The 27,093-nt window shown below is 35.7% G+C and overlaps 1 protein-coding gene and 2 non-coding genes across 21 annotated transcripts in view; 1 reads left to right on the plus strand and 2 right to left on the minus strand.

The window, feature by feature from the left end:
* The window catches only part of pHCl-1 (pH-sensitive chloride channel 1), a 212,294-nt gene that overhangs the window by 167,290 nt on the left and 17,911 nt on the right, over positions 1-27,093 (plus strand). For 9 of the 19 annotated variants that reach the window (XR_012467962.1, XM_074184953.1, XM_023164538.2 and 6 more), the window contains 3 exons: positions 5,713-5,865; positions 10,020-10,234; positions 24,513-24,638. Coding sequence is in view for 18 of the 19 variants with exons in the window: in XM_074184953.1 (XP_074041054.1) it covers positions 5,713-5,865; positions 10,020-10,234; positions 24,513-24,638 (494 nt within the window). In the remaining variant the exon portion in view is untranslated. The remainder of the gene's footprint in view (positions 1-5,712; positions 5,866-10,019; positions 10,235-24,512; positions 24,639-27,093) is intronic. The other 10 variants (XM_023164568.2, XM_023164593.2, XM_023164576.2 and 7 more) reach the window with 2 other exon arrangements.
* Positions 924-1,005, minus strand: TRNAS-GCU (transfer RNA serine (anticodon GCU)). Its single transcript has one exon. It is a non-coding gene; the product is annotated as a tRNA-Ser (tRNA).
* TRNAS-GCU (transfer RNA serine (anticodon GCU)) lies at positions 3,808-3,889 on the minus strand. Its single transcript has one exon. It is a non-coding gene; the product is annotated as a tRNA-Ser (tRNA).

Genomic DNA, 27,093 nt, shown 5'->3' on the forward strand with positions numbered 1-27,093 from the left:
GGCATTGAAAAGGAAATGAGATAACCTGGCATGTCGTCTGAATGCCACTTCCACATTGTTTTTTCTGAAGAAACCCACAATTATCTCTGTTCTTTTTCCAAAATATGTTAGAGTTACCCATTTCTTGATTTCTGGTTGTTTGACCTGAATGTATATTAATCTGTAAGTGAATTTCCGGCTTTGTTTCCTGACTAACTTCTGGATAGTATCTGCGCTGAAACCATTATTATGACCTATCTGTGTAATTATATCAATTTCCCTAGCTAGATTGTTAGCAGACAAAGGCAGTGAGAATGCTCTGTGCAACATTGAATTGTAGGCTGCAGATGTATGACTGTCTGCATGGAAAGAATCACTTGGGATGGTAATGTCTGTATAGCTAGGTTTTCTGAAAACATTGAACTCAAATTTATTCTGATTGTGTGTAATGGCCAGGTCTAAGAAATTTATCTGTTTCTCTATCTCAGTTTCGAGTGTGAACTGAATGTTGCTATTGAGATTGTTCATGAATGTCATAAATTGGTTCAGCTGTCGTGTAGTACCTCTGAAACAAGCGAGAATATCGTCTACATATCTGTATCAAAAATGAATATGTTTTCTACCCAGGTAAGGATTTACTATAGTGGTCTACAAGTTGTTCATAAATATGTCTGCTAAAAATGGACTAAGGGGTGAGCCCATTGGTAAACCTGAATCATGTTTATAAAATTTGTTGTTGAACTGTAGGTAGCTCGGATTTAGGCCCACATCGAAAGCTATTGAAACTTCAAAGGAAGTGATATGGTCTACTTTGGCGTGATCTAATATGTCTAAAAGCTCCATTTCTGTATCATACAATAAAAAGGGAGGATTTGAAAAAACATTGTTAGATTTAGATTCATTGCAGATTCAATGAATCCGCAATGGCAAAATTCAAAAAAAAACGACGAGGATGGGATTCGAACCCACGCGGGCAGAGCCCATTGGATTAGCAGTCCAACGCCTTAACCACTCGGCCACCTCGTCATGTGTGATCCGAGAAAATACTAGTTTAACGTCATATGTGCCCAGGAATAATACCAACAACTAAATTTTGTATTTTTTCAGATTATATGAAAAAGTTGCTTCTTTCTGAAAGTGTTTTATAGTTGTAGGCAGGGCCGTCGCCATGGGGGGATGGGGGGTGGGCTCCCCCCTGCTTTTTCGACTTGGGAAAAAGTTGGGAAATTTTGGGCCGTGAAGATAGAAAAAAATAATTGTAAAAATGAATAAAAATTGAAAAATAAAAATGAGAGAAAAGAAAGGGAGAGGTAATAAGAAAAGGGAAAGAACCAGGAGAAGGTTGGGATTTCCCAACATGCATAACTTGGAGATCCCATACTTTGAAATTCTGAGTTGTTTGAAAACTAAAAAAAAAGTTTAATTTCTCCCAAGTTAGAGAACAGTCCTGAACAAAAACAAAATTCCCAACTTTTCGCTGTTTTTTCGACTTGGAAACGGGAAATTTCGGCCCGTGAAGTAATAGAAAACAATTAGCACAATATTATGGTGTTTTTTCCTTTCATTTGTATTGAATATTCTTATACATGGTGGATATGATGAAAGACCAAGGACCTTGGTCCAAAATAGAATAATTCCAGTTATTATTTTCATAATTACCAAAATTAATTTTTGTTTGTGCATACCCTAACGTGCATAATCATTCAGCCAATCTTTGGATAGCTGAGTAAGAAAATTATTATATTATAGTACTAACTAATCCCTCGGTATTCATTTTTTCGAAAATTGGGAAATTTTGCTGGTGGGATTGGGAAAATTTGGATTCCCTCCCCCCTGGCTATTCTTTTCGCTACGGCCCTGGTTGCAGGAAACGAAAACTATTATGTCGAATTTTTATTTTTCTCTTCTTCTATTCTATTGTATTTTTCTATTCTTCGTTCGCTTCTGTTTTTATATTAGTGTCTCGCCTGGCGATTGGAAGATTGAGTGGATTATATTTTTTTAATAGTCTCCTCGTACGTCAAGCTTCATTGATCAGAAAATGCTTTGGTGCATAATAATCCATATATATATATATATATACGAATCTATACTTCTATACTAATATTACAAATGTGAAAGTTAGTATATGATGAGCTGTTTTCTCGGGTTTCGCTCCGTGTTCTGTGTATTTTCTCCCCATAAGGATTATTTTCACAACGTTTCGGCAAAGTCTCATTTGCCATCTTCTGGTGATGTCTGTTTTTTTTTCAACTAGACTGTTGAAAAAAACCAGACACTTAATAAGGTCAATTACTTTAGAAATATTGACAGCATCAGTCGTACCAACTATGCCATTAACCTTAAAAACATAAAATACAGAGATATATAACCAAAAAGCAGCTCCGTACGTTTTTTCAACATTTTTATTGGAAAAATGTTGATTGTTGAAGTGAAAAGTGACAAGGAAGGAGGAATAAGGTCTAAAGGTGACCTAGTGAATATAAATGCTTGTGTTTTAAATAGTTTTAAATAGATGACCGTTTGGCGGGAGTTGGTCGTTTTTCGCTTGATTAGAGGTTTCCATATGTTACGTATCTCTACGCTAGCTTGACTAAATGCGTTGTTGACAACATCCACAAAGAGGAACACTGCGTATATGTCGTCCAACAACGCATTTAGTCAAATTAGCGTAGAGATACGTAACATATGGAAACCTCTAATCAAGCGAAAAACGACCAACTCCCGCCAAACGGTCATCTCCCGCCAAAACCAATGAAGCGGAAAGAGGGAAGAGAGGATAGGTGAAAGCACTCGAATGACCTATAAATAGTCAGATCTCGGAGGAATAAGTCCAGTTATCACCCGAAGACGATTGTGGATATTAACAATCGAAACGTTGTGACATAACATGGTTTGACATCTTTCAATATTTATTTTTTAATTTTTTTTTAATACCATTTTTAATTTTAATGAAATTGTTATTTTCGGTAAATCTTTTTGATTTTTTTTTCAGGGTTATCAAATCAATTTATATTATTTTAGACAATGGAAGTCCGAACTGATGAAATACACCACGAAACATTGTCATTCCCTACAACAAACTTGCTGTTTTGCTGTACACGGTTGCCGAAAAAATGGTGTACGCAACCCGTCCGAAAACAGTATTTTTAGACTCACAGTCGTCCAGGACTCGCTTAAGGGTCGTCTTCTAGTCCAAAAAACAGTATTTTCCGGACTTTTTAAGTAAATTACTATTTCTGACATATATACAAAGTTCATGTAGAGCCATTTGGGAAAGAGTTCTGGAAAAATCTCGGTCATCATTACAAAGTATCTGAGTTTGAGTGATCCGGAGCAAGTAGTTGAATCAACTACTGGAGCAGCATACAGATCTCTGTCTGCAACCTCCTGGTAGAGAATAGAACCAAAAGAAACACGTTGAAGCACCATGGTAGGCAATCCTTCTGAATATGGCACTATCCTTCATGAAAAATGAATTAATTAACAACCTTTACTGAAATTACTTTTATCGAATTCTTCCAGAATAACCAGTTGCTGAATTGGAAATAATATTAGATTTTTAGTTGAATAATAGATAATACAAATACATAGTTTGTAATTTCATTAATGAAAGTTCTTAATGAATAAGTTGGTCAGAAACTGTTTTATTTTTCTCATTGGCCATGCACACAACACACGGATATGAAGTAACAATAAAAACAAAATAATGAATTAGATTATTGGGTAGTTTGGTATAAAAAAATTATCAAACCGTAAAAGAAGTACAAGAAAGAAAATACCTCATATTTTTTATAATGTTTTTATGGTTTCAAAATAAAAAAAGTTCGACGAGGATGGGATTCGAACCCACGCGGGCAGAGCCCATTGGATTAGCAGTCCAACGCCTTAACCACTCGGCCACCTCGTCATGTGTGATCTTATCCCATATGCATTTTGAGTGATATAGGTAGTCCACGAAGATTTAAAACACCTTTGAAAAATCGTGAAGTACACCATATCTTTATCTGCAAAAAAAACTTATCACTGCCTTTCAGTACTGAAGTGAGAGATAAAATATAATTAGAAAACGAAGTGTAGTCCAGCTGATGAATAAAAGAGACAGGGTTGATTGGATAGATTACCTACCCAGAATAGTGGAATTTTCTATGCAAATGATTTGTATAGTTTCACCGAGTTTATTACTACTCTTGACGAAAATTTTTGGAGAAGATCGAATATCTCGACTTGAGTGAATACTTTATTGTGATATTTTATCTAGATAGTTTACTAAACAGCCACACCTGTTTCACTATACGATAACTTCCTCAGGCATGTTTATGCCAACTAAATTCTACTTACTTATATATTGCTTTGTATAAATTATTGACTCCAATCATTTAACCTTCTACCCATTTAGTGACGAATAATTTCATCTGAACTTACGTATTTAAAATTACAGGCACTCCGAAAAATTGAGTTTGGAAGAGAAATAGGTATTTGAAACCCAATCTGATATCCAAATTTCAAAACTTTACTGAATGACCGAAAAGAATTGAATACCTATTTCTCCTTTATTCATTTTTTTTTCTAATGTGGAAATTGGTAAATAACTGATACGTAAATCATATGTCCAAATTAATTAGTTTGTGCAATTTCTTTTCTGATATTGAAATTTGTTATTAGTTTAGAATTATTGTAAAAATCCTCAAAAATAATCGAATGAGCTATTTCGATAAATGAAGGTGAGCACATTTGTTTTGATTTCATATCATCACCTCAAAAACTGAAATGAATTTTAAATGTCCACAATTTAAATGAGAAAAAACTCTCCATAAATAATTACCAAACGGCATCGATGGCGTTGCCCTCTGTTTTTGGGATTTTCCATATTTTTTCATCTCAAAAATTTCCTATGTATTTATGAGAAACCAAAGCAGAGTTCCATCTAGATCGAGTGAACAGTGTATTGCGTTTTTTCCAACGAATATTTGACGTGATTATTCTGACATACATTTTTATTCATCAATCAATTTGAATGAATCGTACACTAAATGTTGAGCATCCAATTCAGATGAATCCTTTTTGAGATTACCGTCCACAAACAATGGTCAAACAGATAAAGAAAGACCCCCAACAATAGTTTTTCCCGATATCCTCCATGTAGGGCAAACAATTATGCTTAAATTGTACGTATTGATTCAATTGATTATCCTAATATAAGTATAACAAATAAAAACAGACTTTCTGTTTGCCACACCATAGTGTGGCAATTAATTTGAAACAAAATTGTACCTACGACTCAAAATGCCATTGGAATGATGAAAATAAGCTTTTGAGACTCTTATTTAACCACAATAAGACTAAAAATTTGTAATGAAATGAGGTTCTGAATCCGTGAATATAAAAAAACCAGTAGTTGACTTTTGAGGATGAATGCTGTGTTCATTTTTGAATTCCAAGTTGTATAATTTATTATCAATTTCTCATTCAGAAAACTACACGTTATTCATTTCGGTCTCCACAAATGAGATTCTCAGAAATGATGTTCGTTCTGAAATATGCAAATCCTTGACCAGTTCAGTGTGTGATAAAAGATTTCTAATTTAATGGTTTTCTTATTCAAATTCAACATATATTGACGAATAAACAACAAATAATGAATATCTCATATAGCTATTCCGAGTCTTCCTAATTTATTTTTCACAACCTCTCAACTGATACTTCATAGAAATTTTTATTTTATTTTTTCAGGTAACTATAGCTGTCTCATGGTAGAACTTATATTTACCAGAGATCGAGCCTTTTATTTCACGACAGTATTTATACCAGGAATAATATTAGTGACGTCGTCCTTCATAACCTTTTGGTTAGAATGGAATGCAGTGCCTGCTAGAGTAATGATTGGTGAGTAGGATTAGGTTGTTTCAAAAGTTCTTTCCGCTCAAATCTCATGTGTTTTGTAGCTTCATGCCTCAATAAATATGTATTTTATCATACCGTGGTATATAGAGACCGTTTCTTTTTTTATGTGGTGCCATTGCTATATTCTAAACCGTAACACATACGAAGACGATTGATTGGGAAAAAAGGTAACTTTCATCGGGAACAATACAATGGTCGAAGAAAATTCACGGGGACTCTCACCCTTCTCGGGTTATACGGGGAAAACCAAAAATGCTGTTTTTCGTTTTTTTCGAATAGAATTATTATTTCAGAGAATGGAAAAACGAAATGTTATTGTCTTCAAAGTGTAATATGACGGTGTAATAATGAATATTCGATAAAACGTTTCGCGTCTACATGGCCACCATCAACTTCTTTTTTAAATATGGACCTGTCTTTTTCATTACAGATATTGATGAAGCAATAAATTCACAATTCAAAGATATATCTCATTTGATATTTTTATAGAGTTTCGTTTGAAATAACTACCATCATCAGTGACAACAATTTTAATACAGTCCTGTCGTTACTTCTTTTGTAAATTGTTTCGATTTATTCAAAATATAATTCAGACAAACCAATAAATTCGACAGGAAGGTACCCTAACAATGAAAATTCGTAATTTTTCGTTTCTTTCAAGGCTCATTTCTCCCTAATCAATTATAATTCGTAATATTTTTATAATTTTCAATCCTGGAAGTAAAGAAAATGTTTTTGGTCAAGAAAGTTTTTGGTCAAAATTCGATTGTTGTATAATTTGGTATGATCAAATAGCATCTCAATTCATTTCTGTTTAAAAAAAATCAAAGATGTATTCAAATGATGAAAGGACTGATATGTTATTTAATTATGCAAAATCAAATAGAAATCCTCTTTTGGTAAGGAATATGTATGAGCTATACCTGAATCGTCGTATTCCGATCATCCAAATGTTCAGACGATTATATAAAAAGGAATTCGAGGCACTATGTTGCATTTGACAGGAAAAAAACAAGAAAATGTGTGGTTACTGGAAGTGTGAGGAATCAAATAAATATTATGCGTAAGCAAATATTACCACATAAAAATGTACACAGTGAAAATACATTTTTTTTAATTAACAATTGACCAGTTACAAAAATTATGTAATCAAGATTGTTCTTCACGAGAAATTGTCCTCGAAATGGGGATTTCTGTATAATCCACCAGAAATATTTTGAAAAAGAACAAATATAAATGCTACAGGATACGCAAAGTTCATCACCTCAATGGAAGGGATTACGAAAGGAGAGTACGATTTGCGAAGTTGTTAAGACGTATAAATAGGGAAGTTGGAAATATTTGTAAAAAAGTGATATAGACGGATGAATGAAAATTCACCAACAATGGTTGGTTTAACAGAAATGTCCATTATAGGTGGAATAACATAAATGAACATTTATATAGAAATTAACACAAAAATTAACCAGGCCTTCGGCCTGTATATTTAATGAACGCACTGTTAGATGTTGGTTTGAAAATTTAGTTCCAGATTTTTAGGCTTCGATAAAACAGCCCCGAAGTGGTCGACCTACAATAATCCTGGTCGACGATTGAGGACAGAGGGTAAGTTCAGGACAGTGGTTGGACACCAATAAGCCATCCAGGCAATGAGCCACCCAGGAACCTCCCAAATCACCAGATTTGCCCTCCTGCGACTTTTTCCTTTTCCCAAAATTGAAGATACCCATGAAAGGACAGCGTTTTACGACGACTGAGAAGTAAAAGTATCGCTGAGAGAGCAAGGACATACCAAAAAGTGCTTATCAGAACATCTTCGAGTATTGAAAAAAATGCTGGCACAAGTGTTTTATGCCAGCATGTATAAATGAATATTTTCTGAGTAAAGTGAAAATTCACCCTATTTTACACGCTTTACATTAGCTTCACCTGTACGTATGCATGTATGTATGTTTGTTTGTTTGTAACTCTCAAGCTGGGGATCTGTATTGACAGAATTATCGACATTATTACTTGATCTATTTGCGGGCAGATGGCGCTGTACGTAAGCTCTTTGACATATCGACATTATTTTTTAGCTTCACCTGTATGTATGTATGTATGTATGCATGTATGTATGTATGTATTTATGTAATGTATGTATGTATGTATATATATATATATATATATATATATATATATATATATATATATATATATATATATATATATATATTTGGGTATGGAAACACTATTTTTTGTTATTCAAGCTTTCGGAAAGTATATTTTTCTCCTTTATCAAGAATATCTACAAAATAAAGATCATGTGAACATTATACAGCAATAGATATGTTAAAAATACTCACCAAAGTTAGTATAAAATATAAAAAAGGCATATAAATCCAAACATAAAAGCGAAAAGTCAAATGCAAAATTTGACGTTGAAAATTTTGTTACAGCACCAGAGAAAATGTGATTATTATAATATTTACACATACAGTGAGATTTAAATGTGAGTGTAAGTGAAAAATTATCAGTAATATGATATTGAAATTATTTGTTCAATTTTATTTATCAAAAGTTAAAATATAATTGTAAATTTGACTTAAATTTTGTATTTCTGATTTTTTGTTTAAATTATTATTATGTTTACTTATGTGAACCATTTCTAGAAAAAGCCTTTTGAATTTATTATTTTCAACTGTTAAAATTTTAGTATTTTGATAATCCATAACATGATCTGAAGAGATAACATGTTCAGCTAGTCCACAGGAACGTTTGTTTAGTCTGCAGTCACTTTTATGTGAAGTGAGTCTTCCAGATAGATTACGACTGGTCTCACCATCTTTCACAATTAACGTAATTAATTATCTGTACATAACCTCCTGGATATTTCTTGATCTGTTCGCGGGCAGATGGCGCTGTACGTAAACTCCTTGATAGGTTGTTCAAAAAAAAACACAATGAAAAATGGATTTTAAGAATTATAAGTGTTAGCGAAATTTTGTACTACCGATGAAATATTTAGATTTTGAAATATTTTCAATTACCCGTGATTTAGTACAGAAAAAACTTTTGAACGAAACTGAAGATAGATTTTAAAATCTAATTCGATCATTTGAAAGCAAATCAGAATATAGATTTCAACAATGAAAACTTTATCGTAAATTGTACTCCTGAAAAATTCAGTTACCTACTTAAATATTTCAAAAAATCGAAAAATCAGAATTAAGGTGCTTGATTGACATACATATCAAATCAAAAGAATAAATTGAAAAATAAAATTAAAATCCATTAATATTTTGAATTAAACTTCAAATGAAAACATCAAGACAGAATTATTTTTTGAAATTATTACTTCACTTCTCTTCACTTCGAAACAAATTTTACAAATGTCCTCCCTCTGTTGGAGACTTACTATACTACCCGCATCTCAGTATCACTATAGAATATAAGACCTCAAACTTTATTATGTTGTTTGAGAGGAATTTTACATTGGTGCGCCGTCTGTTGAAGATTTATAATACAACTTCAAAAAAATTATTTTCGGCAATAAATCGGACTCAAATGTGAAAAATAAATACAGTTTAGAAAACTAAAAAACACGCTTTCATAGCATATGAAACTGAAAAGTAAAAAATAAATATAGTTTCAAAAATTTAAAAAACAGGCTTTCAAAGAACATCGAACTAAAAAGTTATAAATATTTTTTTCAAATAAGCTTAAAACATATCGAAATATGGCACTTTCTGCCATATTTCTTGTATATCAAGCGCCTGTCACTTTTTTCACAATAATATTAGTATTTTTCGTTCGTTATTGTTTTAAGCTCATTTGAAAAAATATTTTTTACTTTTTAGTTCGATGTTCTTTAAAAGCGTGTTTTTTAGCTTTTTAAAACCATATTTATTTTTCACTCTTAGTTTCATACGCTATAAAAGCGTGTATTTCAGTTTTTTAAAACTATATTTATTTTTCACTTTTTAGTTTCATGTTCTATAAAAACGTGATTTTTAATTTTCTTTAACTATATTTATCTTTACAGTACTCGTATTTTCACACGTAAAATCACTTCTATGCTCCTCAACTTCTACGTTGTGCTTGTTTCACAGACTTTTCATTCATGTACCTACCTAATGATCGTTTATTTTTTCCAGGTGTAACGACAATGCTCAATTTTTTCACAACTTCGAATGGTTTTCGTTCGACTTTGCCGGTGGTGTCGAATCTGACGGCTATGAACGTTTGGGACGGGGTGTGCATGTGCTTCATATACGCTTCTTTGCTGGAATTCGTTTGCGTAAATTATGTGGGGCGAAAACGACCCTTACACAACGTCGTCTACAGACCGGGAGAAAATCCTGTAACGCAGGTCAGTATATTGTGTGACGATTCGTGATTGTTACATCGGTTTCAAATTGGGGGATATCAGAATAGTGGACGCAAAAGTGAATATTCAATGCTGTGGACAGGATCGTAGCGAAAAGAAAAACCAAGGGGAGGAGGGAATCCGAATTTTCCCAACCCCACCAGCAAAATTTCGCAACTTTCGAAAAAATGAAAGCCGAGGGATTAGTTACTACTATAATATATTAATTTTCTTACTTAGCTATCCAAAGATTGGCTGAATGCTTATGCCCGTTAGGGTATGCACAAACAAAAATAAATTTTGGTTATTATAAAAATAATAATGGGAATTATTCCACTTTGGACCAAGGTCCTTGGTCTTCCACCATATCACACCATGTATAGGAATATTCAATACAAATGAAAGGAAACAACACTTAAATAATATTGTGCTTATTGTTTTCTACTATTATTTTTCCTATCTTCACGGCCCGAAATTTCCCAACTCTTCCAAGTCGAATAAACAGCGAAAAGTTGGGAATTTTGTAAAATTGTCACTTCAAAATTTGTGGACTGTTCAGGACTGTTCTCTTACTTGGGATAAATTAAACTTTTTTGAAGTTTTCAAACAACTAAGAATTTCAAAGTATGGGAAATCCAAGTTATGCATGTTGGGAAATCCCAACCTTGTCCTGGTTCTTTCTCTTTTCTTATTACCTCTCCCTTTCTTTTCTCTCATTTTTATTTTTTCAATTTTCATTCATTTTTTACTATTATTTTTTCCTATCTTCACGGCCCAAAATTTCCCAACTTTTTCCCGAATCGAAAAAGAAGGGGGGCTCCCCCCTTGGCGATGGCCCCGACTGTGGAGGATGACGTTTTAGAAAAATATCGTTCCGAAATTAACTCCACCATACAATAAGATCCTGTTGAAGAAAATATGTCATTATCAGTATCACTTCGATTGGAATCGTTCAGATGATCATGAAAATAAGAGTCTCCTAATTTATGTAAAAACAGAATGTACCGTCTCTTTGGCTCAAAATTCACGGTACTTCAAATCATGCACACATGTCCCATTACTTTTTCACAGCACCAGCAGTTGAATGGGCTATCAAGTCTTTTCAGCCCTTCAAATCTCCCGGAGAGGATGGTATATTTCCAGCTCTTCTTCAAAACGAACTGGAAATAATTTTACCTATCATCACGAAATTGTATAGAGCTAGTCTGGCGTGGAACTACATACCACCCAGTTGGTTGGCAGCAAGGGTATATACCTAAAGTGGGCCGGAGAGACCCACACCTCAAATCGGTACGACCAATCAGCCTTACATCCTTCCTGCTGAAAGGACTTGAGAGGATACTGGACGGACATATCAAGAGGGAGATGCATCCCCACTGAATAACCACCGGTGTGCTTATCAAACCGGCAAATTGACAGATTCAGCATTAATCAACCTCGTTGAGAAAATCTCCCAATCCCTTGACAACGAGGAGATTGCGGTTGCTGTATTTCTTGATATTGAAGGAGCATTTGACAATGCACTACCTAAATCTATAGGATTGTCTCTGGCTAGAAAGGGTATAGAATCGACCATAACTGGCTGGATCTATGTCATGCTAGTAAACAGAACTGCAACTACGAGTCTTCAAGGCGAGGCTATCAGGTTCAGGGTCACCAGGGGCTGCCCTCAAGGTGGGGTACTATCTCCCCTTCTGTGGTCGCTCCTGGTGGATAGTCTGCTTGATGCCCTCGACAAAAAAAAAGTTGATCTGCAAGCTAATGCAGATGAACTTGTCATCCTGACAAGGTCCACGTCGGGATGTAATATCCACCAAAGCGCGTTGGACGTTGTTCACAGTTGGTGCCTGAGGGAGCAGATGTCTGTCAACCCCAGAAACACTGTGTTGATCCCCTTCACCAAGAGAAGGAAATTGAACGATCTAACGCCACTTTCCCTCAATGGTGTGGTCATTCCATTTGGAACGGAGGAAAAATATCTTGGCATTGTCCTTGATAAAAGACTCACCTGGAACGCTCACTTGGAAAAAGTTTTACACAAAGCCAGACTGTCTCTATGGACCTGTCGAAGGATTTGTGGTGAAATTTGGGGTTTAGGTCCCAAACAAATCCATTGGATTTATGTGATGATTGTCAAACCAATGATTACTTATGGTGCAATTGCTTGGTGGCCGAAGGCTTAACAAAAAACGGTCCAAGCGAAGCTCTCTGGCTTACAGAGACAGACTTATCTGGCTATCAGTGGTGCCATGTGCCATGGAGATCCTTTAGATCTACCTCCTCTCCACATTTTTCTGGAAAGAGAGGCTAGATGGACTGCATACAGACTTGTGCACATTGCCAATTGTACAAATCAATTCAATGCAAGAGTGCAACAGACTGCTGGTTGACATTGGAAGTCACAGCATTCTGAAAATCACCTCTGCCTTTATGCCTCCAACTACGAACTGCCTTATGAAGTAGTATTCCCGGGTAGAGAGTACCGGATCCTGCGGGAGAAGGAAGTATTAAGAGCAGATAGTTGTTGGTTCACAGATGGATCAAAAACACCTTCCGGTTCTGGTGAAGGTGTTTTCAGTCACAGATCCAGTACGGAGTTATCTACCTGCCTAAGAACTTATGCGACTGTATTTCAAGCGGAAATTCACGCTATTGAATTGTGTGCGGAGAGATTGGATAAATCCAACCTCACTCACAAGTCAATAAACATATTCTCGGACAGTCAAGCGGCGTTGGAAGCTCTTGGCTCCTACCGAGCAACGTCTGAATTGGTAGCAAACTGCCAAAAAGACTCTTCTCGATAGGAAGACTGAACAGATTGTCTCTGGTCTGGATTCCTGGCCATACTGGCCTGGAAGGCAATAAAGTTACTGACTATCTCGCAAAGGAGGGTGCTGCAAGCGGCTTCATTGGATCAGAACCTGTCATTGGCATCGCTTTGGGCTTTGCCAAACAGACACTGAACACGTGGATGGCAAGAAGAGTTATGCACTTCTGGCAGAATCTTCCAGGATTCTTCCAAGGCGTTTATTCACCCTTCGAAGCTTGTTTCCAAACAGTTATTGGACTACAGTAGGGATGAACTACGATGTCTAACAGGCCTTCTTACAGGTCACTGTCGTTTGAATCATCACATGCAGAGACTTGGACTGTCGGAAGACAGTGTGTGTCGCCTCTGTCTGAAAAATGATGAAACTGCAGAGTTCGGAAGATCCGTACTCTCACCATCTGTTCTGAAAGACCACTCACCCTACAAACTAATCGGCTTCGTTAAGAAGCTGGGTTTATTAGGCCGAGTGTGAATAGGTGTGAGCCACAATAAACCCTTCTGGGTTGCGGTGGATGGTCGAATAGACCCACTCACTTTAGACCTAACTACCTACCTACCCATTACTCTTATGGGATATTTGGACTAAAAGTAGAGGAAACTATACGTTTTCATCATTGTAACATTTCATTTCTTCATTTTTCATTTTACACTGTTCGTGAGATCACGAAGAAATAAGATGCGAGGATTGTGACAGGAAATATGTTGGTCAAACCAAACAGACTATATTAGCTCGCTACAAGGAACATGTTCCGCATATTCGGTTACATATACCGAAGAAGACTAGTGTCTCTCAACATGCCCTAAAGAACGACCACAGAATAATTGAGAAATGTTTAAAATTCTTGAGACCGATACATGACAACAGGTTTCTGGATGCCTTTGAAACTTGGATATCGGAAAGTGTGGAATGAGTTCTATGAATAGCGACAAAGGTCGTATTTTGTGCAGCCCTTTGTTTGGTTTTATACGTAAGAAGTCCAAATTAAAAAAAACAGATGAATATTAGAGAAAAAATGTAGGGGATAGTCATTAATAGAGAGGAAATACAGAACCAATTGGAGATTTGAAAAAATCTGTTTAAAATCTAATTTTCCGTCAACTAGCTGTCGCACCCTTCCTTACCTTTCAACGTGTGATTCCTAACAGTAGTTGGGTACTACTAACGCGTAGTAGTTATGCCACTAGCATATAAAAACACTAACATGGTAGTGAAATTCAGTCCTAATGATCTCCTGAGGACGCTAACTTGGTTAGCGAAACGCGCGTCGGGATACCGTATTTTGTTCTGGTGTTGTGAAAGTGTTTTCAATAGATACAAAGAAACCCCTTCTTGCCAATTTTGAACTGTAGATTGTAACATACCAAATATTTAAAATTTCTTTCCACAGATTTCAGTTACTTCTTAGTAGTCTACAGTAGTACTCCAAATAAATCATAAACAGAACATTGACACCTATTCATAGTCCATATTGTTCATTTCAATTATTTTATTCACCAGAGATCGAACAAGATATTCGATCTTCCTCTTGAAGATGATCACTTGGTGATCGAAAAACTTGTCGAGGTGGTAAAATAAAGGTTTGGTCTTGGCATATAACTCCAGTATTTTTTTTAACACACCAAAAGTACCAAACACTGCATCACAAGTACTGTTCTACTTTTATTCAGTGATAGAGTTTATTTTCTTTGACTTGAAAGGGCATATTTCAGAATATTCACACATTCTTTGTAACAAGATGAAGAAGTAGAAGGTCAAAAACATTCTTTCCCAAAGTTTAGTTTCATAGTGTAGTCTTGAATAGAGTAATAAGTGTGGCACAGAGATAGAGAGAGAGAAATACTTATTTTAAGTAATATCATATTTGGAATTGGTGGAGTGTATATGAATAATGTAACAGGTGGTGGAATTGTCTAAACTTTGAACCGATACTAATCTTACGTGTACACACGTATAGAGAACACTTAGTGGTGATTTGAGTAGAATATTTGAGAATCATCCAAAGAATAACTTCCAACTTCTTAAAGTTCAGTCAGGCAAAATCATAAAGATTATTTGATCATGAAAAGCATAAGAACCAGCTACTAATAGTATAAAAATAGGAATAAACTAAATGAATTGGACACTACCAGGAGATCTCCTTGAAAGTGTCTCTGCACTGTAAAATATAGGTCAGAGGTGGTTACTCCTGGAGACTCCAGAATCCCGGATCTCAAGAAGCAGAAGAGTCTATTTGGTTTATGGAAATAGTGCATTGAACCCTAGTGTATGATTCTGTATTTTGTTATTATCCCTACTAAGAGAGTTATTGGAGAGAGTTGGTCAACAGTGACAAGTGTTGAAAAGGGATACGGTATTTCTAGAAACTTCTGTAGATGGTATCCAAATAGGAGCTTTCAATTTGATGAGACTTTTCAGCACAGCAATTGAATTTCTATAGAAAATCAAGAACCGACCTACGCCCTTGTCACCGCAAATCATGAGCTAGTCATTCCAACTGGGCACATGTACTGCTTTCTTGCTCTAGATCAAAAAACGAGTAAGGAAATGTTATATCATATGAGTTTTTATAATAAATATCTGTAAACAACATCACATCACAACAACATAACAATACAAGCAATATTGTGAATTAATATGATTTTGCAAGTATATTCCACCAGATAGCCAATGCGCGTGCAGAAAAAATATTTTAATATATTCAACACCATGAGCGAGTAACACAAAATCTTTCATCATTCAGTTTGTTAAAAATTCTAAAATATTTCATGGGTGTAATCAAAAAGGATAAGTTTAGAGATTTGATGGATTTGTTTGCTGAAAATTATTAACAATTTCAATATCTAACTCTTATCCAACATTTCATCCAAAGAGTTCAGTCCTATAATTTTTTTATTTAATTCTCGTAATTATGGGTGTGAAAAATATGTTAATACACACTGTCAGATAGTTGAAATCCAACCCACCACACTTCAATAATAAAAATTTTAAACAATATACGAATAAATCAACCAGATGAGTCAAAGTTTTGAAAAGTCACACCAAACTAGGGTCACAACATATGAGTTAAAGGTGTTAGATTAGAACAATCAAACAATTACGAGTACTAGAAGGCCCAACCTCAAATTTACCGAGAGTTTTCGATGGAATAACCATTACTCAAATATTTATATTGTTTCTTCTCAACATGTTTTAGAATATTCAAAATGCAATTTCACTTGTGTAGGATACAACAATAACAACAACAAGTATTAAAATTACAGAAATATATAATGTAAAATTTTAATAGTCTGTCTACGGAAATTCAGAAACTGGGCCAGTTTTTTGCTCAAAAAGTTACAAACACTGAAATCTGGCATTGCATAATTTCCCTACAAAAACTGTATCAGCATATCAAAGAAACATATTGGTTGCACCGTGGAAAATGCAGAATTTTTATTCGTTTGGAAGGCCTAGGCCATCCAAAACGTCCAATTTTTCATGACTCTGGCACATAAAACAAGCTGAATTTGACCGATGGAAAGGGTTATGTTAGCTTTGAGGACCGCTAAGGTTTGTGGTTTATTCACACACACCTGCGTCTTAAGAAAATCCCACAAGAAAAAGTCTAACGGGGTCAAATCGTATGACCTTGGTGGCCAGTTCTCAGCACCATCACGTGAGAAAAACATAACCTCAAATCGCTCGTGCAGAGTATCCAATGTGGCATGAGCTGTGTAGCACGTAGCGCCGTCCTGTTCACACCACATGTCGTTAAATGACCAGTATCCAGATCATCCGATTCACGCCAAAAGAAGTTGGTAATCATCAACCTATAGTGCTCGCCGTTGACAGTGATGGCCTGGTCAACGTCGTTCTCGAAGAAATATAAAACGATGCTGCTGCCAGCTCAAAATTCACACCAAACAGTTATTTTTCCTGGATGCAACGGATGCTCTTCCATCTCATATGGGTTGATATCGTCCCAAATTCGACAATTTCGTTCGTTCACGAACCCATTCATCCAGAAATGGGTCTCATAGCTGAAGATGATTTTTCGATGGAAATTAGGGTCAGTCGCCAACTGCTCGAGAGCCCATTCAGCGAACACACGTCATTGTCTATAGTCGTTTACCTTCAGTTCAGTTATGGTCTGCGAAAAGCCGAGTTTCTGTGAGCGACGCGAAATCGACTGCCTCGGATTCTCTTGCACACTCTCATAGACAGCGGCGACGTTTTCAGCAGATCTTACGTTCCATCGACGTACGGGTGTTGGTCAACCGTTTACTGAACCAGTGGACTCAAATGTATCCACAATATTGGGAATAGTTCTCCCGTTAGGATGATTATGGCGCTTGTAAATTAGCGGAACGCGCGGTACGTTACCCGGATAGAACACCCGTTGTGATAATATGATTTTATTATTAACACGTGTTGTTGAAAGCTATATCCGTTCATGGTGATTTGGCAACACAGACTGAACGAATAACAACTAATTTGACAGATTCAACAAGCTGGCCAATAAGTTCGGAAGTTCCTCTTGGAAGACCCTTCACAAGATTCAAAGATCCAAAACTGTTTGTTCTTGTTAAAACGTACTTGCGAACTATATTACATTCAGCAAGCGATTGAAGGAAACGCATAAAAGCAAGTTAATACAAATTCCCTCCACAGCATTGTCGAATTCACTCATTCAATCCACTATTTTTATATCTGCTCAATGTATAACAAAAACGTTCACATTTCAGCTGAAAGAAATCTGCTATTACTAATATTGTGAAATGTATTACAGTTTTCTTGGCTGCTATGATCTATTTCTATGATAATTTTTCATTGTATGAGTTTCTCCCTTCCTTTCTTTGAAAGATTCCCACTTTTTTCTGTATGAAGATGGAGTAGTAGAAAGCCAAAAACGTTCTTTTCCAAAAATTAGACACTCCTAAAAATATAACCCTTTCAAATTAAACGAGATCAGTTGGTGTTTTAAAGCAGGTCGACGTTATTATTTGCATTACTTGATGAGAAATGTGAACAGTTTTTCCTCAGCATAATATTTGAAGCCCAAGGCTGGTGTCAAATTATGTGTTTTCACCGGAGCGTTAAAAACGGTTCTCTCATGAGTTGCTACCAATTATTTTCCAACATTTTCGGGACGTCATCAAATCATAGTGTAACACCAGCCTTACTTTCCACATATATACATATTATTCATTGTCCAAACATCTGGTCCCCGCTTCTCGCAATAAATGTAATCTATAATGATCGGACAAGGAATTTCATGTGGAATGAGTATTTCTTTTGAAAACAGTGAAAAGACACATTTGTACATAAATTGTCTTTGTTATTGTCGGCTTCGAGAAATATCACTTTATGTGTAATTTTTGTGCAACCGTGATTGTCCGAAACACTTTCTGCAATTTTCTATTTTTCTATTTTCTTCTCTTCTATTTGCATGTTTAGGAGTGCATGTTTGTATTGTTTTGATATACCTCAAAAATATGTAGAGTAAATACTCACTTTTCGTGTGTAGCACAGCTCATGTGATCAAGGGAAAGAAATCAGTAAGTACTATATAAATCAGCAAAATAGGGCTGTATCGAGAAAAAAGATCGAAAACATCTACAGACGTTTTGAAAACTGTCGATTACGATTGATCAAAAAAGGTGCTGAGCAAAGTACTTGTGAGCATAGCTAATTTATTTATTTTGTATTAGCTTTATTCATTCTCCCATCAACTATTACGGTTATTAAAGACATTCATATTGATAGTGGGTACACTGGTACTGTGTAACGGTACCAAATTTTGTTCAAGAAATTGGTTTGTTTTAAAAAGTTTATCACATTTTCGGCTGCGCTGCATTCTCCTAAGGTCTGGGTGATATCCTCTCTTTGCTGGTAATATAATGGGCATTCTTGGAGAATGTGTTTTACAGTAATTTTTGTCTGGCAAATATCACAGTGTTGTTCTTCTGTTTTGTCTATGATATGTCCATGGGTAAGCCTTGTGTGTCCTATACGAAGTCTTGTGAGGATGACATGATGTTTGCTAGGCATTGGGATGTATTTCCATTGTTTCACTGACGGCTTCATTTCCTTCAGCTTTGACCCATTGGTGTTCCATTGTTGTTGCCAGCTATTTATCAGAATGTTCTTTACAATTTTTTTGAAATCGGATTGCATAATTATGTTCGTACATGGGGGTACTTCACTCTGTTGCATTTTTTGCGAGTAGGTCAGTTTTTTCATTTCCCTTAATGCCGATGTGTAATGGATTCCATAGGAGTATAATTTTCTGTTTACCCATTTGAAGTTGTTGGAGTTCTATTTTTATCATTCGAATGAGGATAAATTTGGGAAAGGCTCATTATGGAACTGAGAGAGTCAGTAAGGATAGAGGAATTTGGTAATTTTTCATTTTTTGCAAATTCCAAGGCTTTTCATAAAGTGTACAGCTCTGAATTGAAAACATTGAATGTCGAGGGGAGTTTGTAGGTGGCATTGTACTGGTTTGTCGAGAATGCTGCAGCTGTTCCTTCAGGAGTTTTGGATCCATCAGTACATATATGAGAGTATGATGGCATTGTGTCGACGATCTGGTACTGGTGTTGCTTTATTATTAGAGGATCAGTATTGTATTTGTTATATTGCTGCAAGGATGTATTTATTTTCGGGATATTTATTGTCCATGGTGAACTTCACAATAAGATAATTAGGGATAAACTGCTTGCCAATCCCAACGGGTGCAGATCCTTCTGATCGTTAGTTGAAGCTGTTCCACCACCAACACAAGCGGATAGTTCAATTGCAACAACAGCCGTAGAAAAAGCATATCTACTAGCTGAACAATTAGCGTCCCATTCCACAGTCGATTTTCTGGAAAAGGCATCAGTACTTTGCAGACTTTTCACCTGTCTTACAAGAAAGGGGTTTTTTCTTCTTGTTGAAAGATTTCTCGTGTTCCTCCTATTCTGAACCTTGATAGTCTAGAACATCGAAGAAAGGTTGGAGATTCGTCTCTACTTTATAGATACTTTCACGCAAAGTATTCAAGTGGCTTGGCACATTTTATTCCACCAAGAGCGGTACAAGTCAGAAATACGTGACAGATTGTAACTGCTTATCGTTTTAAGGTTCAACTCAGTACACCTCGAACTTCACTATTTATGAACTCTTTCATTTGGAGCACTGCGTTTATGTGGAAGAAACTTCCTGAGAACGTTTTTTTTTAATGGATTTATTCTCCAACGATTCAAATCCATTGTGAATCGCTACTTTTGCACAGGCACCACTCTCAAAGCGCCTTAAGAATTTTTCTGTAGTGCTTGTATTCTTCAAACAACATAGGTCAGACTAAACAAGCTACTGAAACCCACTTCAAAGAACATGTATCACATATCCGATTTCGGAGACTAGCAAAATCTAGTTTCTGTCAACACGTTCTGGAGAACTTCCACAGAATAGATGAAAACTGTCTGAAGTTGTTGAGATCGGTTCGAAACACTAGATTTTTTGATGCGTTCAAAAGTCCAGAAATAGCAAAGTCTAGCATGAGAACAATGAAGACAAAAGTCCCATTCCAAATATCCCATAGTTTACATGAATCGCTCTGTTATACTCATAGGGAACTGTCACGACAAAATGTCGCGCTAATTTCGACCCAAAATCATTGAATTTTGTTTGAAAGTGTCACTGAGAGTGTTAGAGTTAGAAATCAGTATACTTTACCTCCTGAAGATGTCATTTTGTTGGTGAAACTCGCGTCGAGAGAAGTGTTGCAATTCTGGCGTTCAAAATCAGTAATTGTTTTGAATTTATTCTGAACCAGAGATTCCAGTTATACGTTTCTCTATTCTCATATGTTTCTCAACGTCATCTCTTTCTTTCTTATTCTTTATTTATTGATGCTTTGATCAAAATTGTAATAAAAATGTTCTAGCACCTTCGTCCTTTAATTTGAAACATGTTTTCATGTAATTTGACCACACACTGGTTTTATCACTATTTGAAATTATGCTCCTATCATCAAACGTCTGATCAGATGACGCTGAGTTCAGAATTCCGTGTAGCAAATGTGTACTTTGTACGAGAAAGAATGAACGGTCCGTAGATGATTTCGATCAGAATATTTTTTGACAATATTCCCTTATAAAAACTAATACATAATCTGATCACTGATTAGTTTAGTAGTCACTATCTTGGTCAGTGCTTCTTTGAAAAAATCCGAATAATTCGACATTGAAGATCCAAACAAACCAAAGCATTCAGTCAATAGTAAGATTGTTTAATTTTGTCATTTTTCTGCTTGAGTAGATTGAGAGAAGAAAGTAGAAATCGTAGATAACCGAATATTTTCTATATTTTTCATCAGTTTTTTCAATATATTTTTAAGGTATATTTGAAAGTTATGTTACAAATTTGGTGTCAATTTCCTTTTAATGAAGTTCCAACTCATTAAAAGCTCGACTCTGTAGATACAGACTGAAACAATACCGGCTTATTAATATCCTTCAAAGATTATGTTGGGTAGCCTGTAATGCTTTGAAGGGAAACTGGGCTGAAATGCGGTTAATTGCAATGAATCATTCAATTCCTATAATTACCTCAATAACAACTCATGTTCTTTGATTCCTAATCCGTTGGTTTGTTTGTTTCTGTCTTTCAGTTTTCATGCCAGTTGATTGATTCAATAACTCAAATCAACCTATTTAAAAAATAACTTGCAACTTTGTACTGAAGAGAGATATAATCCGCTTCAAAACGTAACTTTTCTTCGACAACTTCTACATAGTATTTTTCCTTCATGACTAAAGCACTTTCTACTTAAATTATCTTAGAACTTATGGAAAAATAGAACTTACGATATCTTTTTTGAAGGTATTCCGATTTTTGAAACGGTTGTCCGATAGACTAACAAAGCTCCAGAGAAAGACAGAAAGTGATTTCTCGTTCGGCGGTTGGTGTCAGAGCTTAGATTTGCAACATTCCGCAGTCGAAAACCTTATTTATTTTGGAATAGCAAGTACAGTTAAGTTCAGAACTGAGTCTAGAATCAATAGTAAGACCTTTGGCAACTTGGAAATGTTTTATGATGAATCTTCATCACCCGAAGACGAGTGTGGACACTAACAATCGAAACGTCGTGAAGTAACTTGGCTTAGAATTTCTTAACTTTTTATTTTTTGTTCAATTGTCCTATTTTTACTTGTATTTCGTTCCACTATCATTTCATTTCAGGTTTTTTGCATAATATAATTGTTATTTTCACCTATTCATTTTCAATTCTTCCTTTCCTGATAGTCCCTTCAGGGATTTCAAAGCATTTTATATAATATCAGAAAATGGAAATCCGAACTAATGAAAATAATATTTATATGTAGAGTAACCTTCAAAAACTCTGTAATCTAACAATTTGGATGCAGCTATCGAATAGTCTTCATCAATTTACTAAACATTCCTTTATGAGAATATATAAACAATTTCTCTGAATAAAACTTATTTTTTGTAAAAACAATCGTCAAAGTTTTTCATTAGTAGCATCTTGACTGATCGTACTTTCTTTGACACTCCTATTGAATAACTGACAAAATCATTTATTTTAATAATAGAATATCATGTCACATTTCATAAAGTACTGTAATAGAAAAAGTCATTTATAAAATCATGAAAGTACAAGTAATTTGTGATTAAAAACAAATAGGCTGCACTTTATTTTTTGGTAACACGCCTATAAAGGGGTGCGATATATCAATCGAAAGGGGGTGATATGCGAAACTGAATGGTTGGGGTTGTTAGAGAAAATGAATAATAAAAAAATTGATATTTCATGAAGTTCAATATTTCAACCATAACCCAACCCTAACCTGACCTAACATAACTATCCTAAATTCCTATCCTATCCAAAATTTTCTATTCCACCTCAGCTCAATGAAGTAGTGGTAGCACGTGGAAGAGCCTGGTTACAATGGTGATGATGTGACTATGCACATGTGTGTGTACCTCTGGTATTAAGAAGTCCGCCACTATAAGTTGGATCCAGTTTTAGAGCTAATTAAATGTACCCCCTTCGGTTGATATGCTACACACCCTAATGGGCGTGGTGCCAATGACTGAAGTCCTGCCAAATCCTCATTAAAAACTATGGAGAAAATGTTAGCTAGTTCCATTAAGTAATGATATTAACATGAAGTCATGATAAACATATTATAGTGAGAAATGTATTGAACAAGTATACTGAAAATTTCTACAAAGAAAACATCTCCACACTTCAAGGAAAACAATCCGTCGAAACCCGTTTCGCTTGTCAGGTCAGCATCATCAGGAAATAATAAAGAGGTGCCGATTCTACCTATCACATTAGTAAAAGATGTTGAGTGTGAACTTTGTAGATTGAAAATAAACCCATGAAGAAAATTGTGGTCACAATTGAAATAACGATAGTATGGACGATCACTGATGACCAATTCATCAAGAATATTCTGTGTACAAGGATTTAAGGAACTTCATGGAGACTGACCCATTACGGACGGTGCTTAGGATGTCGGAAGAACTGGGTGTCAACTTCCATACAGTTTTTGATAGTTCAAAACTTATTGGAACGGTTAAAAAGCTCGATTTCAACGATCGACAAAAATTGTGAAAGTTTCGAAGTCTGTTCTACTTTGCTTTTGCGTAACCAAAACTATCCTTTTTTGGAACGGATGGTCAAGTGCGACGAAAATTTGATCCTCTACGATAACAAGATACGTTCAGAACAGTGGTTGGACATTGGACACCCTCTAGCCCTTCCCAAAGGGGAAAATCCATCAAAAAATGGTGGTCAGGGGCTGGTATGATCATTAAACGAGTTCTGCCTTACCCACCTTACTCCCCAAACCTCCTGCCAACCGAATACCATCTCTTGGAACACTTATATAACTTTCTCATCGGTAGGTTACGTTAATTCAAATGGCGCTGAAATACTCAATTCAATGAGTATCCAATGATATATAAAAGTTCAAAGTAGACTTATAAAAACTGTTGAAACAACCGATACAACTATTGTTTTTGATAACATCATATACCATTTTTCAACAATGGAACACAAAATTGGGACGTATTGTTTTATATTTCATTTCGGCACAATAGAATTGTCCTTATTCAATAATAAATGAATCACTTTGACACAATATTTCGAAACGAGTGAATGACCAGAAAGTAGCCCTGATCTAACGCCACTGGAGAGTTTATCAAATCATACGTTACTTCCACACCAGTAGAAACAAGAAATTACCATCGCTTCAGAAGTTTCAACACTTTTCATAACTATTTACCAATTTTTCATTGCCAATCCGCATTTCAATGGTTATCCCAGAACTCCACTAGTAGAATCCCTAAGCCCATCAGCGAAAAACCTCTACAGGCTACCTGACATAATCCGCAACTAACCGATCGAAAGCATGTCTTTCAAATTTTTAATACGTAAAATTGTGAATTAGGGCGAGTGGCCCGAAACGCTTTTGTCAGTGGCTCTCCTCATAAGATTGTACGTTGTTTGGTCTGTCATGTTGCAGCGACTGCCCGCTGTACTCAGCAGGATAGGCATTATTCTGGCCAGTCCCTTGGTAAGCCTAGGTTACTCAAAGCTATGCTCCTCATCTCCCTATCTCTAACTTTCGGTGACGCTTAAGGTCTCGCGCACACTGCGACAGGACGGTACAGGACGGGAACATGACGGGACATGTCCCTCGAAGAGGTACAGCACAGCATCTGCATGGCCCGTCCTGGCATGTGCCTGTCCGTCCCCCCATAAGGAACTATAGAAAAGAAAATTCACGTCATGTTCCCGTTCCAGCATATTCCTGTCCTGTCGCAATGTGTAGACGCCGTAAAACGTCTACTACTGACCACTGCTAAGCTTGCCTCTGTCCTTTCGTTTACGCATGTGCATGTGTTTCGTTATACCGGGTGTCAACGAATCTATTAGACAAGTCATAACTTCTAGACTATTAGGTGTATCAAAACGAGATTTGGTACAGATAAATGGTATGTGGAGAGGAGAGTTTTCACATATTTTTCACTTTCCGGTCACTTCCGGTTTCAGCGGAAATGGCTCCGGTTCTGAATTTTTAAATGGAACACCCTGTATATTGTAACATTTTTGGATTTCTGAGACAATTCTGGATGAGAAACTGACATTTCCGGAAGTTTTTCAGCCCACTTGATTTTTTCAGAGTCACTTTTAAAATTGCATCTAGGTGGCCATGATCGGACGTAAACTAATCTATGGACCTCAGGTGATATCAGAAAATTGCAATAGCGGAGTTTTAGTGACTAGTGTGTTGAATATGAATGAGACAAGTTTACAAAATAACATTTTCGTGTCTAACTATTATTTTTCAAATGGCGACCATTTTTTGACAAGCACTTTCCGAAAAAAGGATTTTTTTACAAATCTAACGATACTAATTTATTTGCGATTGGATTACAAATAAGAACATAAATTAAATATTACTGAGGAAAATACTCGATACAAATTCATTTACTTTTGTCAAGGGTGCCATGGATAGGAATGATGCATAATCTTTTGCGGTTATTTCCATCAAGTCCACTTTGGAGAACAAAACGCTCACCTAGGTTATGACAGTGACATAAGCTTTATGAGCAGAAAGTAGAAGTTTCTCTTGATTTTCGTTAATTTTAGTTTAATTTTTCGTCGAAATAATGTATACTCAAAGTGAAAAAGTGGATATGTTGTTATTGTTTGGAGAATGCCACAGAAATTCAAGGAAAGCTGCCGAGTTGTATGCTCAGAGATATCCCAATCGGCAACACCCATCTCATCAGTATTTTCCCTATGTTGAGAGTCGTTTTAGGCAAGAGGGAAATCGAGACGCAGAACAGAGGTTTGTCATAAATGAGGAGACTGAGATTAACGTTCTTGCTATGGTAGAAGTTGACAAAACGGTTTCTTTAAGAGAAATTAGTAGAGAAATGCAGATAAGTCACGAATCAGCAAGAAAAATACTGAAAAAGCACGGATATCGAGCATTTAAATATCAGTTACATCAACATTTGTATGCTGACGACGGCAATAGAAGAGTAGTATTTTGTGATTGGTTGCTTCAAAATCATAGAGTTAACCAAAATTTTATCAACTTCATTCTATTTTCCGACGAATCACGGTTTACAAATAATAGTATGTTTAATAAGCAGAATGGTCGGTACTGGGCCCAACAAAATCAACATGCAATGAGAGAGGGCAATTTTCAAGAAAGGTTTGGCGTCAATGTCTGGGCTGGTATCGTTGGAAACAGAATAATTGGTCCAATATTGTTTCAAGGTCAGTTAACAGGGGTTAGATACTTGGGTTTTCTTCAAAATGAAATCGAGGATCATCTTAATGATATGCCTTTAGAAGTTTTACGGCAAATTTACTTCCAGCAAGATGGAGCACCACCCCATAATAGCAGAGACGTACTTGATTTTTTAATAGAGCATTTTAATAATAGAGTTATTGCAACCAACGGTCCAGTACGGTGGCCTGCCCGCTCACCGGATCTGACTGTGTTAGATTTCTTCATTTGGGGATATGTAAAAGAAAGGATCTACTATGCAACAACCCCAGCCACTCTCGAAATCTTAGAAGAAAGGATTCAACAGGCATTTAAAAGTATATCGCCTCAAATGTTACAAAACGTGTTGAGAGAAACAATTGAACGAGCTGAAATGTGTCTTGAACAAGGAGGGATGCACTTTGAAAATTTACTATAGTGGAATTTTCAAGAACTTAGGATATTGCAAAAAATCTAAGTGCATCGCTGAAATTATTAGTTAAATTTGTTAAATTTGTTGATCCAATCGCAAATAAATTAGTAACGTTAGATTCGTCAAAAAATCCTTTTTTCGGAAATTGCTTGTCAAAAAATGGTCGCCATTTGAAAAATAATAGTTAGACACGAAAATGTTATTTTGTAAACTTGTCTCATTCATATTCAACACACTAGTCACTAAAACTCCGCTATTGCAATTTTCTGGTATCACCTGAGGTCCATAGATTAGTTTACGTCCGATCATGGC

The sequence above is a fragment of the Leptinotarsa decemlineata genome, unplaced genomic scaffold (genome assembly GCF_025532065.1).
Source record: "Leptinotarsa decemlineata unplaced genomic scaffold, Ldec_3_MD MMD2_tig00026361_RagTag_RagTag, whole genome shotgun sequence".
Lineage (NCBI taxonomy): Eukaryota > Metazoa > Arthropoda > Insecta > Coleoptera > Chrysomelidae > Leptinotarsa > Leptinotarsa decemlineata.